The sequence below is a fragment of the Dreissena polymorpha genome, chromosome 3 (genome assembly GCF_020536995.1).
Source record: "Dreissena polymorpha isolate Duluth1 chromosome 3, UMN_Dpol_1.0, whole genome shotgun sequence".
Taxonomy (NCBI): Eukaryota; Metazoa; Mollusca; class Bivalvia; order Myida; family Dreissenidae; genus Dreissena; species Dreissena polymorpha.
The window spans coordinates 34,822,426-34,843,190 of record NC_068357.1 but is presented as its reverse complement, the minus strand read 5'-3'; the positions used below and the strand labels follow the sequence as shown (position 1 = coordinate 34,843,190).

Below are 20,765 nucleotides of genomic sequence, written 5' to 3'. Positions count from 1 at the left end.
TAAATGAAAGTTACACTTCATGTATATCATATGGAACAAACCTTAGATAAAGAGAATACTAGGTTAGCGTTGAATACAGAGAAGTTTATGTTGCGAGGCTTAGAACGCTGGGAGCGCGAGCGTTGGCGAGCGCTTTCGATGTTCGAGCCGAGCAACATAAACTTCTCTGTATTCAACGCTAATCCTAGTATTCTATTTATCCCATTTGATTTTTTTCTACTTGACATTTAACATAAATAGATCTAATAACCTTAACAATAATTTTAATTCAGTCTTAAAAGCGCTTAAAAACTAACGAATGTAACCATGCGTAGTGATATAAATGTATTTGTTCTGGTACGCAAAATAGTCTTTAAAAAATTCACACACAAACTGTAAAACAAGTAAAAATATAACCATATGCCTCGATTCAATTTCACGCAGTATCCGAATTGTAACACATTACGACCGTAAAAAGAAGATTTTACTTTACTATAATTAATTTTATTTTCGAAAGAAAATGATCAAAATCCAATATGGCGGCGATTGCTTCCTGACAAAATGATGTCGATGTCAACATACATGTACACCGTTGACGATTTGACAATTTCGACGAGTAAACAGACAATTGCAGCGACAGACACTTTATTTGACCTAATATACAGGGCAATACGTTTTCCGACTTAGGACGACAAATTTAAGTACGCGCAGAACGTGTTTTTTATATAATGTTATGGGAATGCCGTGTGTGATCAGATGCATCAATGACGTCCATGTTAAAATCATTTTCCAGAGAACAGGGAACGACAAAAGTACAAAAATAGCAAAACACGTTCGAACTAGTATCTTACCTTTAATTATCCTTTAAAATCCATCTAATAATCCATTTAACTCAATAATTGTCGATTTTGCATCTAGGGTCTTTAATAATTATTTTAGCATAGTTAAATAAAGACCCTTATGCCATCCTATCACTATATTCAAATGAGTTTACGAACTCAATAAACTTCCTTCTTCGTTACACGCTACGTCATGTACTCTACATTACTGATGTTAAAATGAAGCGGAGAAGTTTATCAAATAATAGCCAGTGGTAAACTTGGTTGCATTTGCAGATTTCTGCATACAAACATAATTTTGTTTAAACCTGCACATTTTTTTATTTGTCTATGGTAAATGCGCTTATTGCACAAGAAAATAATTTAATATATAAATACACAAAGAATGAAAACATTCCATTACACAACAAATAAATGAGTGGATAATACCCGTGTACAAAATGAGACGTTCCAAATTCCAGTGTGGTGCTATTTTTACCATCTTATACTTTACACAGCTCTATGCCTAAGGTGAATTAAATCGGAAAGCAAATATTGCAGATTATTTATGAATTGTGCGATATTTGTATGGCTTGTTGTACATTCTTAAATCTCAAAAGTATATGCATGGGTAATAAACAATGCACATTACACGAAATAAGGAAAATGTGATAAATTGACAATTCAAATATGTCGATATACAGTACATGTACATGTGAAATAAGTTGCGTTTATAATAATTTTTTGGGGGGGAAAATGATGCAATAAGTGTCATTTTCAGCTGATTCATCATTATACGGATGGCGAAAAATTATGTCATATGACTAGATTTAAAGGTTGAAGGTCGTATAATTTTGAAGCTGAAGTTTTCTTGACTTATTTCTTATGAAAAATCATTCAGTGGTAAGGTAAAAAATAGTCTGTGCACGCGACAGGTATATCCCACAGTGTTGAATACAGGCTAGTATATTTCATCAGGTGTTATACCTTCAATGTCGCGTTGAAAATGCGATAAATGGATATTTAAACTATTTCAGTGAGATTGACTTCACATGCTTTGACATCGTGTCCAGGCATCACAGCATTGTGAGGTACAGAGTGGGTAAGTACATGAAAATTTGTGAGGCCTTCAGAGTTGTGTCAATAAATTGAGTCGTGTCCTGGGAAAACTTGGCATAATGCATGTGCGTAAAGTGTCGTCCCAGATTAGCCTGTGACATTTTTCGTTAAAAATCAAATCCAATTTAGGCGGAAAGTTCTGTCCCTGATTAGCCTGTGTGGACTGCACAGGCTAATCTGGGACAACAATTTAAGCACATGCATTATGCCCAGTTTTGTCAGAATGGGATACTATTTTAGTTTGAAGCATTGAACCTCAGTCTGGGTTTGTTACAGAGATCTTCTTTTAATGCACCACGTATTGTTTCAAACCAGGAAACAGACTCGAGAGTGCCTAAATAAGCCTTAGGATTTGTATTCAATCACGCTATAATGAAAGCTTTAAATTTAACTAAGATAACAGATTTAAGGCTGATTATTTATTGTGACTCCTTCCAGTCTGTTGCTTAACTCTTTCAGTGCGGGAACCGAATTTTGAAGGCCTTTGCAAACAGTTTGTATCCAGATGAGACGCCACAGAACGTGGCGTCTCATCAGGATCCAAACTGTTTGCTATTCTGATAGTATTCTTTGAAAAAAATCGAAGAAAATGCTAATTTTAGAAATTCTGCAGACAACATTTTAGCAGACGAGGAATTTCCCAGCATGCAAAGGGTTAAGTGTCTATTGGGTGATCTAAAGAATGCTCCCACATTCATGAACCAACCCATAATCTGGGACTTACTGGTTGCTAGATATACAACATATTCACTTCAACAAGTGACCTTAATTAAATTCTTAGAATCTGATTACAGTATGGTACATACAAGTTTGTTTTAATTTCATCTTTCAGGTAAGCCATACCAGTTTCAGTCAAACACTGCTGAGCTGAATCCTAACCAGTTCCTGACCAAGACGTTCCGTGAAGCCTGCAGTTGGACGGCCTTTGTGTTTGACAGAGACAACTATGAGTGGAACTATGAGACACTGATCTGTATGTATCTGTCTTATTATAAGAGCCCTGTTCTGTGAAAACTCGGCTTTTTGCATGTGCTAAATGTGTCATCCCAGATTTGCCTGCCCAATCTTCACAGGCTAATCAGAGCCACACTGTCAGCCTGGACTGAATTTTCGTTTAAAACAGACCTCCTTTAAATGAAAATTCAATAAAAGCGAAATGCTTCGTCCCTGATTAGCCTGTAAGGACTGCACAGGCTAACCTGGGATGACACCTTACACACATGCATTCAGCCTAACCTGGGATGACACCTTACACACATGCATTCAGCCTAACCTGGGATGACACCTTACACACATGCATTCAGCCTAACCTGGGATGACACCTTCTACACATGCATTCAGCCCAGCCTGGGATGACACCTTACACACATGCATTCAGCCCACCTGGGATGACACCTTACACACATGCATTCAGCCCAGTCCTGGGATGACACCTTACACACATGCATTCAACCAACCTGTGATGACACCTTACACACATGCATTCAGCCCAGTCCTGGGATGGCACCTTACACACATGCATTCAGCCAACCTGAGATGACACCTTACACACATGCATTCAGCCAACCTGGGATGACACCTTCTACACATGCATTCAGCCTAACCTGGGATGACACCTTACACACATGCATTCAGCCCAACCTGGGATGACACCTTACACACATGCATTCAGCCAACCTGGGATGACACCTAACACACATGCATTCAGCCCAACCTGGGATGACACCTTACACACATGCATTCAGCCTACCTGTGATGACACCTTACACACATGCATTCAGCCAACCTGGGATGACACCTTACACACATGCATTCAACCAACCTGTGATGACACCTTACACACATGCATTCAGCCCAGTCCTGGGATGACACCTTACACACATGCATTCAACCAACCTGTGATGACACCTTACACACATGCATTCAGCCTACCTGGGATGACACCTTACACACATACATTCAGCCAACCTGGGATGACAACTTACACACATGCATTGAGCCCAACCTGGGATGACACCTTACACACATGCATTGAGCCCAGTCCTGGGATGACACCTTACACACATGCATTCAGCTAACCTGGGATGACAACTTACACACATGCATTCAGCCAACCTGGGATGACACCTTACACACATGCATTCAGCCAACCTGGGATGACACCTTACACACATGCATTCAGCCCAGTCCTGGGATGACAACTTACACACATGCATTCAGCCTACCTGGGATGACACCTTACACACATGCATTCAGCCCAGCCTGGGATGACACCTTACACACATGCATTCAGCCAACCTGGGATGACAACTTACACACATGCATACAACCAACCTGAGATGACACTTTACACACATGCATTCAGCCTACCTGTGATGACACCTTACACACATGCATTCAGCCCAGTCCTGGGATGACAACTTACACTCATGCATTCAGCCAACCTGGGATGACACCTTACACACATGCATTCAGCCTACCTGGGATGACACCTTCTACACATGCATTCAGCCCACCTAGTGACACCTTCTACACATGCATTCAGCCCACCTGGGATGACACCTTCTACACATGCATTCAGCCTACCTGTGATGACACCTTCTACACATGCATTCAGCCTACCTGGGATGACACCTTACACACATGCATTCAGACAACCTGGGATGACACCTTACACACATGCATTCAGCCTACCTGGGATGACACCTTCTACACATGCATTCAGCCAACCTGGGATGACACCTACACATGCATTCAGCCTACCTGTGATGACACCTTCTACACATGCATTCAGCCTACCTGGGATGACACCTTACACACATGCATTCAGCCTAACCTGGGATGACACCTTACACACATGCATTCAGCCTACCTGGGATGACACCTTCTACACATGCATTCAGCCTACCTGGGATGACACCTTCTACACATGCATTCAGCCTACCTGGGATGACAACTTACACACATGCATTCAGCCAACCTGGGATGACACCTTACACACATGCATTCAGCCAACCGGGGATGACACCTTACACACATGCATTCAGCAAACCTGAGATGACACCTTACACACATGCATTCAGCCAACCTGGGATGACACCTTACACACATGCATTCAGCCTAACCTGGGATGACACCTTACACACATGCATTCAGCCAACCTGGGATGACACCTAACACACATGCATTCAGCCCAGTCCTGGGATGACACCTTACACACATGCATTCAGCCTACCTGGGATGACACCTTACACACATGCATTCAGCCAACCTGGGATGACACCTTACACACATGCATTCAGCCAACCTGGGATGACACCTTACACACATGCATTCAGCAAACCTGGGATGACACCTTACACACATGCATTCAGCCTACCTGGGATGACAACTTACACACATGCATTCAGCCAACCTGTGATGACACCTTCTACACATGCATTCAGCCAACCTGTGATGACAACTTACACACATGCATTCAGCCAACCTGGGATGACACCTTACACACATGCATTCAGCCATACCTGGGATGACACCTAACACACATGCATTCAGCCTAACCTGGGATGACACCTTACACACATGCATTCAGCCTACCTGGGATGACACCTTACACACATGCATTCAGCCAACCTGGGATGACACCATACACACATGCATTCAGCCTACCTGGGATGACACCTTACACACATGCATTGAGCCAACCTGGGATGACACCTTACTCACATGCATTCAGTCTTACCTGGGATGACACCTTACACACATGCATTCAGCCTACCTGGGATGACATCTTCTACACATGCATTCAGCCTACCTGGGATGACACCTTACACACATGCATTCAGCCAACCTGGGATGACACCTTACACACATGCATTCAGCCAACCTGTGATGACACCTTACACACATGCATTCAGCCAACCTGGGATGACACCTTACACACATGCATTCAGCCCAGCCTGGGATGACACCTTACACACATGCATTCAGCCTACCTGGGATGACACCTTACACACATGCATTCAGCCCAACCTGGGATGACACCTTACACACATGCATTCGGCCTAGCCTGGGATGACACCTTACACAAATGCATTCAGCCAACCTGGGATGACACTTTACTCACATGCATTCAGCCTAACCTGTGATGACACCTAACACACATGCATTCAGCCTAACCTGGGATGACACCTTACACACATGCATTCAGCCAACCTGGGATGACACCTTCTACACATGCATTCAGCCAACCTGGGATGACACCTTACACACATGCATTCAGCTAACCTGGGATGACACCTTACACACATGCATTCAGCCCAACCTGGGATGACACCTTACACACATGCATTCAGCCAACCTGTGATGACACCTTACACACATGCATTCAGCCTAACCTGGGATGACACCTTGTACACATGCATTCAGCCAACCTGGGATGACACCTTACACACATGCATTCAGCCAACCTGGGATGACACCTTACACACATGCATTCAGCCAACTTGGGATGATACCTTACACACATGCATTCAGCCAACCTGGGATGACACCTTACACACATGCATTCAGCCTACCTAGGATGACACCTTACACACGTGCATTCAGCCAACCTGGGATGACACCTTACACACATGCATTCAGCCTACCTGGGATGACACCTTACACACATGCATTCAGCCTTCCTGGGATGACACCTTACACACATGCATTCAGCCAACCTGGGATGACACCTTACACACATGCATTGAGCCCAACCTGGGATGACACCTTACACACATGCATTCAGCCTAACCTGGGATGACACCTTACACACATGCATTCAGCCTAACCTGGGATGACACCTTACACACATGCATTCAGCTAACCTGGGATGACACCTTACACACATGCATTCAACCAACCTGTGATGACACCTTACACACATGCATTCAGCCTACCTGGGATGACACCTTACACACATGCATTCAGCCTACCTGGGATGACACCTTACACACATGCATTCAGCCAGCCTGGGATGACATCTAACACACATGCATTCAGCCAACCTGGGATGACACCTTACACACATGCATTCAGCCTACCTGTGATGACACCTTACACACATGCATTCAGCCCAACCTGGGATGACACCTTACACACATGCATTCAGCCAGCCTGGGATGACATCTTACACACATGCATTCAGCCCAACCTGGGATGACACCTTACACACATGCATTAAGCCTACCTGTGATGACACCTAACACACATGCATTCAGCCAACCTGGGATGACACCTTCTACACATGCATTCAGCCTAACCTGGGATGACAACTTACACACATGCATTCAGCCTAACCTGGGATGACACCTTACACACATGCATTCAGCTAACCTGGGATGACAACTTACACACATGCATTCAGCCAACCTGGGATGACACCTTATACACATGCATTCAGCCAACCTGGGATGACACCTTACACACATACATTGAGCCCAGTCCTGGGATGACAACTTACACACATTCATTCAGACTACCTGGGATGACACCTTACACACATGCATTCAGCCCAGCCTGGGATGACACCTTACACACATGCATTCAGCCAACCTGGGATGACAACTTACACACATGCATTCAGCCTACCTGTGATGACACCTAACACACATGCATTCAGCCAATCTGGGATGACACCTTCTACACATGCATTCAGCCTAACCTGGGATGACAACTTACACACATGCATTCAGCCTAACCTGGGATGACACCTTACACACATGCATTCAGCCTACCTGGGATGACACCTTCTACACATGCATTCAGCCTAACCTGGGATGACAACTTACACACATGCATTCAGCCAACCTGGGATGACACCTTCTACACATGCATTCAGCCTACCTGGGATGACACCTTACACACATGCATTCAGCCTAACCTGGGATGACACCTTCTACACATGCATTCAGCCTTCCTGGGATGACACCTTACACACATGCATTCAGCAAACCTGGGATGACACCTTACTCACATGCATTCAGCCTTACCTGGGATGAAACCTTACACACAGGCATTCAGCCAACCTGGGATGACACCTTACACACATGCATTCAGCCTACCTGTGATGACACCTTACACACATGCATTCAGCCTACCTGGGATGACACCTTACACACATGCATTCAGCCTTACCTGGGATGACACCTTACACACATGCATTCAGCCCAGTCCTGGGATGACACCTTACACACATGCATTCAGCCTACCTGGGATGTCACCTTACACACATGCATTCAGCCTACCTGGGATGACACCTTCTACACATGCATTCAGCCTAACCTGGGATGACACCTTACACACATGCATTCAGCCTAACCTGGGATGACAACTTACACACATGCATTCAGCCTAACCTGGGATGACACCTTACACACATGCATTCAGCCTAGTCCTGGGATGACACCTTACACACATGCATTCAGCCAACCTGGGATGACACCTTACACACATGCATTCAGCCTAACCTGGGATGACACCTTACACACATGCATTCAGCCTCGTCCTGGGATGACACCTTACACACATGCATTCAGCCAACCTGGGATGACACCTTACACAAATGCATTCAGCCAACCTGGGATGACACCTTACACACATGCATTCAGCCTGACCTGGGATGACACCTTACACACATGCATTCAGCCAACCTGGGATGACACCTTACACACATGCATTCAGCCTACCTGGGATGACACCTTCTACACATGCATTCAGCCCAGCCTGGGATGACACCTTACACACATGCATTCAACCCAGTCCTGGGATGACACCTTACACACATGCATTCAGCCTAACCTGGGATGACACCTTACACACATGCATTCAGCCCAGTCCTGGGATGACACCTTACACACATTCATTCAGCCCAGTCATGGGATGACACCTTACACACATGCATTCAGCCAACCTGGGATGACACCTTACACACATGCATTCAGCCCAGTCCTGGGATGACACCTTACACACATGCATTCAGCCTAACCTGGGATGACATCTTACACACATGCATTCAGCCCAGTCCTGGGATGACACATTACACACATGCATTCAGCCCAGTCCTGGGATGACACCTTACACACATGCATTCAGCCTACCTGGGATGACACCTTCTGCACATGCATTCAGCCCAGCCTGGAATGACACCTTACACACATGCATTCAGCCCAGTCCTGGGATGACACCTTACACACATGCATTCAGCCTACCTGGGATGACACCTTACACACATGCATTCAGCCAACCTGGGATGGCACCTTACACACATGCATTCAGACCAGTTCTGGGATGACACCTTACACACATGCATTCAGCCTAACCTGGGATGACACCTTACACACATGCATTCATCCCAGTCCTGGGATGACACCTTACACACATGCATTCAGCCTAACCTGGGATGACACCTTACACACATGCATTCAGCCAACCTGGGATGACACCTTACACACATGCATTCAGCCCAGTTTTTCCTGAATGAAGCTTATAAGTAATTTCTTAGTGTGATTATACACATAATAGTTCAAGCTCTAGCACTCTTTTATTTGTCTGCATCAGCCTCGGCTTAAAGCTCTGGTTAAGGTAAACATGCAACTTTTTTATTTTACTGTAACTACTAATTTAAAGGTTTTCAATTAACACGGGTTCAAAGTCCTTGTGTGAGGTACTGACCAATGACCATAACTCTGATCTGCAATTTAGCAGAATTAGGCCCATTTTCATGCCCCCATGGAGCAGAAGGCATTAAGTATGGCATATGTCAGTCTGTACATCAACGTGCTTGCATTTTGAACTCCTGTTTCAATACTCTGTGAATTTTGCTTTAACTTTTACATTTCAATGACTTAAATGTGTGGATAATTGTAAGGAAATTAATTTTTGATGCAACAAGTTTTGGCATAATTATGGCCTTTCTTCTACTTTTGTTTTTAAATGACATTAATTAAAACTCTTGAAATGTTGCAATGTAAATTATTGTTATTATCAATTAAATTATAATGGATAAACATTTGATAAAATTTATTTCAAAATCTAGTAACAAAATTTAGCAGTCACAACTATTTTCACCTTGTGAAACCTATTGAAACGAAAAAATAAATATAAGCAGAAAGTGTTTCGCGGATAACAATGTGGAAACTGCACAGGGTTATCTGGCATCAAAATTAACGCTCTCCGTGCGGGAACCAAATTTTGAAGGCCTTTGCAAACAGTTTGGATGCAGATGAGACACCACAGAAAGTGGCGTCTCATCAGGATCCGAACTGTTTGCTATTCTGATAGTATTCTTTGAAAAAAGTTGAAGAAAATGCTTATTTCAGAAATTTAGCAGACAACATTTTAGCAGATGACAATTTTCCCAGCATGCAAAGTGTTAACGCACATGCTTTTAGCCCCGTTTTCCCAGAGCGAGGCTCAACTATAATATAAAGGTACCATCGCAGATGCTGAATTTGCATAAATGTCATGCAACAATCAAAAGATGCTGAACTGTTTCTTGCAGTGGATCCCCCGTCTCCAGTCCCCTGCCCCATAGCAGGCCGCTACAGCTTCAATCAGCTGTTCATGTCAGTGCAGGAGAAGTACCGCACGCGTGTGCGCGGTGTCACCGAGAAACCTCGTGTGCAGATCTACTGCCGCAACTGGGTGACGGAGTTCAAGTCGTGCAGTAACACCATGACCCGTATACAGATTGACTCTGAGTATTGCGAGTCTGTGGATTACAGGGGTCGTCCCATTGGAGAGTATGGTATGTCAGTGTGTTCTTTTTGTTCAAATTTTGGGCTCGCCCCATTCCCAATGTCTAAGGATACTTTTTTTTTGTCAAATTTTTGTCAAAACAACTACATTTTTTCCCCCATCCAAAGAGCCCTGGCTCCATTTTAAACACCATGCAACAAGGAATGTGTGTTTTTTTTTTATGTTGCTTTATTGACAGTTGTATGTTAGAGATGGTTGAAGTAGAGACTTAGAGCACATGAAATGGGGTAATGATCCATTTACCTGTAATAGGCATCGCTGTGAATTTCTTCTTATAATAAATATATTTTAATCATCTGTGCTTAAACTGTCAGATATATCAAGTTCTGATTTGTTTAAATGGTTCAGTTTTAATGTTTGGCTAAAACAATTTGGTTTGCCTTCTGAAATTCAAGAATATATTTAAATTAAAGTACTCCCAACAAAAGACACTGATTCGTCACTCTGTTGACATAACTTGAAGACAATCATTCAACTGGTTTTGACATATTTGTAGTTGGTAAGAAAATCAAATTGAAAATATAATCATTTTACATAGTTTCAAGTTTTCAAACCTTTATTTCAAACTCTGAGATACTGATGAGCAGCAAACAGCATGAAAACTGAACAGACTGTTCTTGTTTTATTCTGGTTGCACAGACCCATATCCACTTGTTATATTCTGGTTGCACAGACCCATTTCCACTTGTTATATTCTGGTTGCACAGACCCATTTCCACTTGTTTTATTCTGGTTGCACAGACCCATGTCCACTTGTTTTATTTTGGTTGCACAGACCCATTTCAACTTGTTTTCTTCTGGTTGCACAGACCCATGTCCACTTTCAGATGAGCCTGACAACATCCTGACGTGTGTTGGGTTCTGGATGGAGGACATGAAGTCTTACTTGGTCACATGGGACGAGGAGGATGCCATCTCCAGCTACAGATGCTGGGTAAGTACACTGGGACCTGTGTTCATGTGATCTGTGTTCACTTAATCTGTGATCTGTGTTCATGTACGTGGTCACATGGGATGAGGAGGACGCAATCTCCAGGTACAGATGCTGGATAAGTACAGTGACCTGTGTTCATGTGATCTGTGTTCACTTTATCTGTGATCTGTGTTCATGTACCTGGTCACATGGGACGAGGAGGACGCCATCTCCAGCTACAGATGCTGGGTAAGTACACTGGGACCTGTGTTCATGTTATCTGTGTTCACTTTATCTGTGATCTGTGTTCATGAACCTGGTCACATGGGACGAGGAGGACGCCATCTCCAGCTACAGATGCTGGGTAAGTACACTGTGACCTGTGTTCATGTGATCTACGTTCACTTTATCTGTGATCTGTGTTCATGTACCTGGTCACAAGGGACGAGGCGGACGCCATCTCCAGCTACAGATGCTGGGTAAGAACACTGGGACCTGGCTTTATGTTAGATATGTTCATGCAGGTTTTTTATGCCCCCGATAGGGTTGCATATAGCAGTTGAACTGTACGTTAGTCAGTGTGTCTGTCCATCCGTCCGAAAAAAAACTTTAACATTGGCCATAACTTTTGAAATATTGAAGATAGCACCTTGATATTTGGCATGCATGTGTATCTCATGGAGCTGCACATTTTGAGTGGTAAAATTTCAAGGTGAACATCATCCTTCAAGGTCTAGGGTCGAAAAACAAAGTCAAGGAAAGTAATAAGCTTTAAATGGACATAGTTATCTGACCTGCCCACGTATATATTTTTGTTAAATAAATCAAAGTGGCGCAGTAGGCGGCATTGTGTTTCTGACAAACACATTGTGGTAAAAGGTCAAGGTCAAGGTCATCCTTTACGGTCTACGGTAAAAATACAGATTTAAGGGAAGTAATAAGCTTTAAAAAAGGAGAAAATTATTCAATATACTTTATATATTTGGCATGCATGTGTATCTCATGGAGCTGCACATTTTGAGTGGTGAATCTACAGTCACGGTACTGGCTTTTAATTATTTGCTACTAAAAATAGACATTTGTTACAGACAATTATTTTCAAGGGAAGTAATTTATATAATTATAAATCTCATATTATATATTTCCTTACCAAGAATTGAAGTTCTTTTCACAGTTACTGTACAGATTTATTATTTTGATTATTTATAACCCAAATGATTGATTTGTCAAAGTTTTTTAAAATGATATAATCATAATTTCTTTGGTGTTCATTACATTTGTGGACTTATGTCCATAAATACATGATCAACTCTGGCTATGATCTCTTTTAAACCACAGGCCTTGGTTGTCAGTGATGTCTGACATGGTCATAATTGACTGTGAGACCCTCCCCACCCACCCCACCCCCAGTTGGATTAGACAAAATTCAATGGAAGTAATAACCTTTAAAGGGAGATGATTTCTATACATGCCAAATGATAAATAGAAATTTTATTTCAATGCGGGGCAGTAGGGGGCATTGTGTTTCTGACAAACACATCTCTTGTTTTTTACTAAGAAAGTGACGCTGATAGTCGGCGTCTTCCCCTACCAGAATTATTTCCCCTCAAAATACAATTTCCCCTCCAAGAATATCATTTTTCACAAATACATTTCTTTTTTTAGCATTTTTATTTAAGCTTTAAATCGAATATTGTTAATGTTGATTGCTTAATCATCCATCATAATACTAGCTCATTTGCGGTGGTCGCAAAAACACGTTAAAATAGAAATAAGCGTCTACGGAGTTGGATTAGAATGTATAGTGTGCGGTTCCTGTTAATTTTTGCAGAACATTTTGCACTTTATTGCTGTAAATGTATATACTCGATTGTACTTCCTTGCTGTATTATATATTATGCTCTCCATGAATGGAGGAAAATAAAAGTCTCTCTATCTCTTTGTTTCAATGAAATTGTTCGCAATTTGAACAATAAACGAAAACCGGTCTGCACCAGAACATGAGCCATCGCTTGACCTTACTGTAATTGAAGCACACGTGGTAGCTGGCCAATCAACATTGAGTTCGCTCACACATAGTCTAATATTGGGTCATTCATGCGCAGACACTGTTTACATGGAATACACATTTATATTGTCTGCCAACAATATAGCGGCCAATGGCAATCGTCGTTTTTAAATATAAACAAATTAAAAAGAAGGGTAACAATAAATAAATAATTTCTAAGCTGATCACTTATACACCTTTCTACCGACTATCGATCTGAATTAAAGGATTATAATTAAATAATTAGTTCTATGTCGACAATTTAACACCTTTCTCAGTTTTTGCCGATTATCGACTATCGTTCGAAATTAAAAGGTGATAATAAGTAGTTTTTTACCCACAATCTATGCTATTGTAAAGCAATATGTCAATAAAATTGTATATTAATAACGTATTTGCTTGGTAACTGGTTTTCATTGTCTGGAGTCAAACAATATGCACATTTTATTGAAGAAATAGAATGACGAATACACATGCGGTGATACGGAGGGTCTGGTTTATAATATTTAGAATTTTATTCACCTGAAATTTCAATTGGAAATACTATTTAAAAAAACAATTAGTAAGGGCTCTGGGCGAAGTGGAGGGCTTTTCTCTTTATTTCTTATGGGTTCATACGGCTGCGATTCCAAGACCCCCGGCCCAATTTTCAGGATTTAAAATTTGGGACAATCGACACCACTCTTAAATGAACATGTATAAAATAACTTATGTTTGCACTTTGACAAGTACCGTAATCATTATTTCTATATTGAAAACTGTATGTTATATTATGATATGTGATATGCCCTTGTTGTCATTAAAAGAAAAATAAACCAGTTGATAGTATATATATAATATAGACATTGATAAAAAGTGTTTTTATTTTTTCCCCAAATATGTCTCTTTCGCACTCTATTTTCACCTACACCCAGCGCTCAGCGTCTTCCCCTTTTTCTAAAAAAAACCCTGTCATATGATATGTGTTCATGTACCTGGTCACATGGGACGAGGAGGACGCCATCTCCACCTACAGATGCTGGGTACGTACACTGTGACCTTTATTCATGAGATCTGTGTTCACTTTATCTGTGATCTGTGTTCATATGATCTGTGTTCATGTGATCTGTGTTCACTTTATCTCTGATCTGTGTTCATGTACCTGTTCACATGGGACGAGGAGGACGCCATCTCCAGCTACAGATGCTGGGTAAGTACACTGTGACTTGGCTTCATGCTATCTATGTTCATGTGATCTGTGATCACATATTCTGTGATCTGTGTCATTTCTGTAAAGACATAGCATTCATTTCAGCTTCTTATAACTCAAGCGGGATGTTCTGCTGTGAAACATAGTTGTCATTAGTGGCATGTGCCTTATAAGCTGGTTAAATAAAACGGTAATATTAGGCGAGTGTGGTATTGTTATGTCCTCCACCCACTATAGTGGGGGACATATTGTTTTTGCCCTGTCTGTTGGTGTATTTGTTTGCCCCAACTTTAACATTTTGCTATAACTTTGGCAATATTGAAGATATCAACTTCATATTTGGCATGCATGTGTATCTCATGGAGCTGCACATTTTGATTGGTGAAAGGTCAAGGCCATCCTTCAAGGTCAAAGGTCAAATATATAGCTTCAAAGCGGCGCAGAAGGGGACATAGTGTTTCGGAAAAACACATATTTTGTTTGTTGATTAAGTTGACCATAAAAAATAATATACCCATAAAACTTAAAACGGCCTTTTCAAAAATTTCATTTGCACTTCGTTTGCTAGCTTTGAAAAAATACACTTGCAATTTCATTGAACTATTAATTATTTTAGCTCGATTGCATACAAAGCCTAAGGCTTATTTGAAACGCTCTCGAGTCTCTCTCCTGGGACTAGAACAAGTACTTGGTGTCTATGGGGGAAATCTAAAGAACACTCCCACAGTGAGGATGGAACCCATGACCTCCCAATTGCTAGGGCCGACACCATATCCACTATACCACTGCGAACTATAATTTGTTAATCAAATTTAACCAGCATTATGCTAGTTTTAGCCGAGGTTTACCAAAATTTTCATTTTTGTTCTAACAATTATGTGTTCTAACAATAATGTGTGTTCTAACAATAATGTGTTCTAACAATAACATGTTTTTAACAATAACTTGTCTAACAATAATGTGTTCTAACAATAATGTGTTCTAACAATAACCTGTTCTAACAATAACATGTTCTAACAAAGTGTTCTAACAATAACGTGTTCTAACAATCATGTGTTTTTAACAATAACGTGTTCTAACAATAACGTGATATAACAATAATGTGTTCTAATAATAACGTGTTTTTAACAATACCGTAAATCCACAAATATAATACGCCCTCGTTCATAATACGCACCCCCGATTTTGGTCAAAATTTATCGGTAAAAATTGAAAATCCGAGTAAAATACGCACTAAAAAAATCAGTGTCCAAAATCGGCCATTTCCGAAAAAATGTGTCAATATATTTTTGTGCTGTGAAAATAGCAAATCAATTTGGTATTGTCAACTATCTGTTACCTCGGTTTATTGATTGGGATGTGTTATAGTGCTGTTGTTATGACAGTTGCATAATAAATATCTCTGTCTATTGTTTATATTACCATTGATTGTTACCGATAACACACGGGCCCCTTGCTGACATCCGGGTCAAGCAGTCATAATTACAAAAGAAAGAAGCAGAGACGCTGTTTTTTGTTTTCACATTTAATTCAATTTGACAATATTCGGGACGATAATAATTATAATAATAATAAAGTAATAAGAAGACAAAATGGTTACTTCTGTTTTTATAGTTGTCTTGATGAATTACTTTTTCTTTTTTCGAATTACAAACTCGATACTTTAATATAACTTAAAATACAATTAAACGCTCGTGTTTTTCATGATCTAGTTAATTAAAATACACTGCTGTCATTAAGGCTAGTTTGGGAGTAAAAAACAAATTAATTAATTATCACCTTTCAATTTAATTCGGCAATCGGCAGACAGGTGTAATAGACTCTATTAGCATCATAAAACTAATTATTTAATTACCACTCTTTACTTCAGATATGGTAAATATGCGGTAGAAAGATAAATAGTGGTCAGCTAATAAATATTTATTTACGGGTATTGTCAGTTTTTTTTTTCATTTGCTAATATCTTAATACGACTTAGCGTCCAGTCGCTATTTTGTAGGCAGACGATGATATTAACTGTGTATTCAAAGTAAACAGTGTCTGCGCATGGATGACCCAATTTTATCCGATAGCTCCTCCTGTTCTCATGTTTCATTCGACAACGTCATTTTATGTGTAAGCGAGCTCAATGTTGATTGGCCAGCTACCATGCGTACTTCAATAACAATAAGGTCAAGCGATGTCTCATAATCAGGTACAGACCGGGTTTTGTTTACTGTTCGAATTGCGAACAGTTTCATTAAAACAAAGAGACAAATATAGAAAACCAGTCCGATATAAATGGCGGATGTTTTCAATGAAATTTTACTAGATTTTTGCAGTTTCACAAATAAGATTTTTATTGAGCCAAATTCTCAATATTTTCGCAAATGACTTAAATGGCGAACTACAGCGCGAGCCATGTTGCACCCCTTTGATGTAATGGTGTAGTTCAAAATGGCTGCTGCGAAGCGAATAACAGCGATTTAGTTGAAAATTTGCAAAGGAAAAATTTTGTTCTGCTCTAAACTCGTATATTATACGTACCCCCTACTTAAAGAAAAAATCGGCAGGTAAAAAAGTGCGTATTATATTCGTAGATTTACGGTAACTTGTTCTAACAATAACATGTTCTAACAATAACGTGTTCTAACAATGTGTTCTAACAATAATGTGTTCTAACAATAATGTGTTCTAACAATAACGTGTTTTAACAATAACGTGTTCTAACAATAATGTGTTCTGACAATTACATTCTTCTCCAGGTGTATGAGAGGAAGAGCTGGACAGGAGTGTACATGTCACGGGCACAGAATGCCCGATGCCCACGGGTGCAGAAGGCCCTGGACTACCAGCTGCCGGGCACCGGTCTTCACCTTGACCTCTCTGAGAGTGAACGACTGTGTACGTATGAGCCTCAGTCTACCTCACCTGGGCTCAATCCATGTGTGTAAAGTGTCGTCCGAGATAAGCTTGTGCTGTTCCTAAAGGCTTATCAGGGAGGACACTTCAGTGTTTATGGAATTGGCTATTGAATTGTACTCACTAGAGAGTGAAGAACTGTGTATGAAAACGCTTTGTGTAATAGTTCATGCTCTCCAATATTAGCCCTTTACCACTCAGACACGCACTTTTACGCTTTTGTAGTCGGTTTGAAAATCAAAGTAAATTAAAGGCCATTGTCACGGCCTTAACATTGTCGCAGGGTGAGAAAATTGTGCGGCCAGTCCGGGATTCACACCTGAGAAACCTCGTTAACAGGTTGAGCGCTCCCCTAACTGAGCTCACCAGGCCACCACACAACTTCTCCCCTAATATGATAAAGTTCAGGATCTGACACCCTTCTTATCAGATTCAAGTTTTAAAGGCTTCACATCCAACCCTTAGGTTCTAATAAGCAGCTTACAGCATGAAATCTAAATAAACTGCGAGATACTCGCAGGCTGTTCTGGCGCTATCCTGGTTGCATATTGCCATTTTCTCATTGCTTCTGAGCGGGATAGGGTTACTGACCTTAACCCTTTGCATGCTGGGAACTTTGTTGTCTGCTAAATTGTCGTCTGCTGAAGTTCTAAAATTAGCATTGTCTTCGATTTTTTTCAAAGAATACTATCAGAATAGCAAACAGTTTGGATCCTGATGAGACGCCACGTTCTGTGGCGTCTCATCTGGATCCAAACTGTTTGCAAAGGCCTTTAAAATTCGGTTCCCGCACTGAAAGGGTTATGCATGAAAGTATTCAAGTACTGTTATAATGAATACATTGGTTTTCTACTTGACTCAGGTTAAATTGAAACAAGAACATCCTGGTTATTCAATATGTTGTCAAATATCTAGTAAAAGACGTACACAAACAGAAAATAAAATAAATATAGGACACAATTCAAAAGAGTTCTCTTTGCTAAAAGTGTTCTCGGGAATCAGGTCAGTGTTCTAGAGCTTAATTTTATTTATCCCACTGTTTTCAGTCGATGACTGCCCCCAGAGGTTTGACCCCGGAAACAACCCTTACAGCAAGCCCATCACCCTGTGGGTGCTTAGTGGAACCAGCACCATTGTGCCAACCCTGGCCCTGCTCATAGTTTCCATAGCAACAGTGCTAAACGCAGCTTGGCTGTGAAAATGGACTAAAAGAAATAGATACTTGAAGGTGGATTATATTGTTCAAATTGTTGCAAATGTTTTGTTAAACAATTCTTTGAAAGTCGTTTTTTGCTTTGCATGACGTTTCAATATGGCAAAAGCTCTTTTAATTTGCTTTAAAAAGTCCTTTTGAACTTGTAACAGGGTTCTTATTATATAACTCCTCAATAATGCACTCAACTGTTTTAATCAAGGTTGTTATGTGATACATTTTTATCATCAGAGTTCAGAAACATTAATCACTTTGGAAATAAGTTGTCTTGTAAGACATTTAAATTATCAAACTGATGTCCAATCGAGCTGGTGATTCTACTTTGCTTCCATTACATTTGTTTGATCAATTTTTTATGTATATTAATTTCTGATGTCTTTGTACCGAAATTTACAAATCTAGGTGGCTGTGTAAAAAATTGGAGCATTTTGCAGTAAACACAATGTTTTTATATCATTAATGATCAAATTCCTAAAAAGTAAAGATATATACTACTCAAAATTTACTAAGGATTTTTATTTTCACATTATCTTCAATTTAATTTAATTTAAATTGTTATTTTGTAGGTTTTGATATTAGAATGTGTGTTTTTGATTTTATTCTTATATATTAATTTATCATTGATGCGTGACGCTGGCTGAATCTAGCTAGGGTTGAACTTCAAATAACACATTCTATAAAAAGTGATCCTTAGCAAATTTTGAGTAGTATATATGAGACAGAATGAGATAATTCATTCATTATGTGAGTCATCAATAAAGACAGAATGTCTTACTGTTTGTGGAAAAATAGTAATAAATGTGTTAACTTGAAACACATGTTTGTTGACAAAATGTGTACTTATGAATATTATATATTGTCCTGCGTGCTACAACATTTTAATCTCGCATATAGTTTGACTCTCATTGTATAAATTTGCAACTCATTGTATATGATTCATATATCTTTTTTATATTTCTGTACATTTTCTATGAGAACATATCCGATTAAATCACATTCCTTATCATGTTTCTGTAAATTTCTTGTATTTTATTTGTGTAGAAAACAGATGGTTGTATATAAAGGACTATTGTACAATACCTATATATAACTTGCATTAGATTTGTATGAACTAACCTTTTTTAGTGTCCATAATTCAAAGTTTTAACACTCAAATTACAAAATTCTCATAGAACTTAAGAGTGATTTGTTTATGTTTTGATGCTGGCTAATGCTAGCACAGATTGCACAGGCTTATCTGAGACGACGCTTAGCGCACTTGCATGAAGCCCAGAATTCTTAAAATAAGGCTCAATTAGGACCTGGCGTGCAGTGACTAGCTTATAAAGGAATTCTTAAAGAAAAGCAGTACATTTTAACATTTCTTAAAATTTGCAATATTAATAAACACTTTGACCTGCAAGTCTGTTGAACGTGTGAATTTCCCATTCTTGTGTTACAGTTGATGACTTGTGCATTCCATATACATTAATCATTGTATATATTCATTTACTATGTTATACAGTACAGCTTTTTTATACATCATGAAATAAATTAACAAATAGTATGTTGAAGATTTGTTTTGTTAGTGTTGTTACCCCTTTACACACACAAACAAGAGCTGTGTTTGTGAAACACAATGCCCCCTACAGCGCTTTAAAGCCATATATTTTACATTTGACCTTGAAGGATGACCTTGACCTTTCACCACTCAAAATATGCAGCTCCATGAGATACACATGCATGCCAAATATCAAGTTGCTATCTTCAATGTTGCAAAACTTATGACCAAGGTTAAAGTTTTGGAC

The 20,765-nt window shown here is 40.1% G+C and overlaps 1 protein-coding gene across 1 annotated transcript in view; it reads left to right on the top strand.

The window, feature by feature from the left end:
* LOC127873658 (uncharacterized) overlaps positions 1-20,524 on the top strand; it is a 40,840-nt gene extending 20,316 nt beyond the window's left edge. Inside the window, exons 9-14 of the mRNA XM_052417567.1 lie at positions 1,835-1,899; positions 2,749-2,889; positions 10,459-10,704; positions 11,543-11,649; positions 17,609-17,747; positions 18,812-20,524. Of these exons, the coding sequence (XP_052273527.1) occupies positions 1,835-1,899; positions 2,749-2,889; positions 10,459-10,704; positions 11,543-11,649; positions 17,609-17,747; positions 18,812-18,963 (850 nt within the window). The 3' untranslated portion in view covers positions 18,964-20,524. The remainder of the gene's footprint in view (positions 1-1,834; positions 1,900-2,748; positions 2,890-10,458; positions 10,705-11,542; positions 11,650-17,608; positions 17,748-18,811) is intronic.
* The last annotated feature ends 241 nt before the right edge of the window (positions 20,525-20,765 follow it).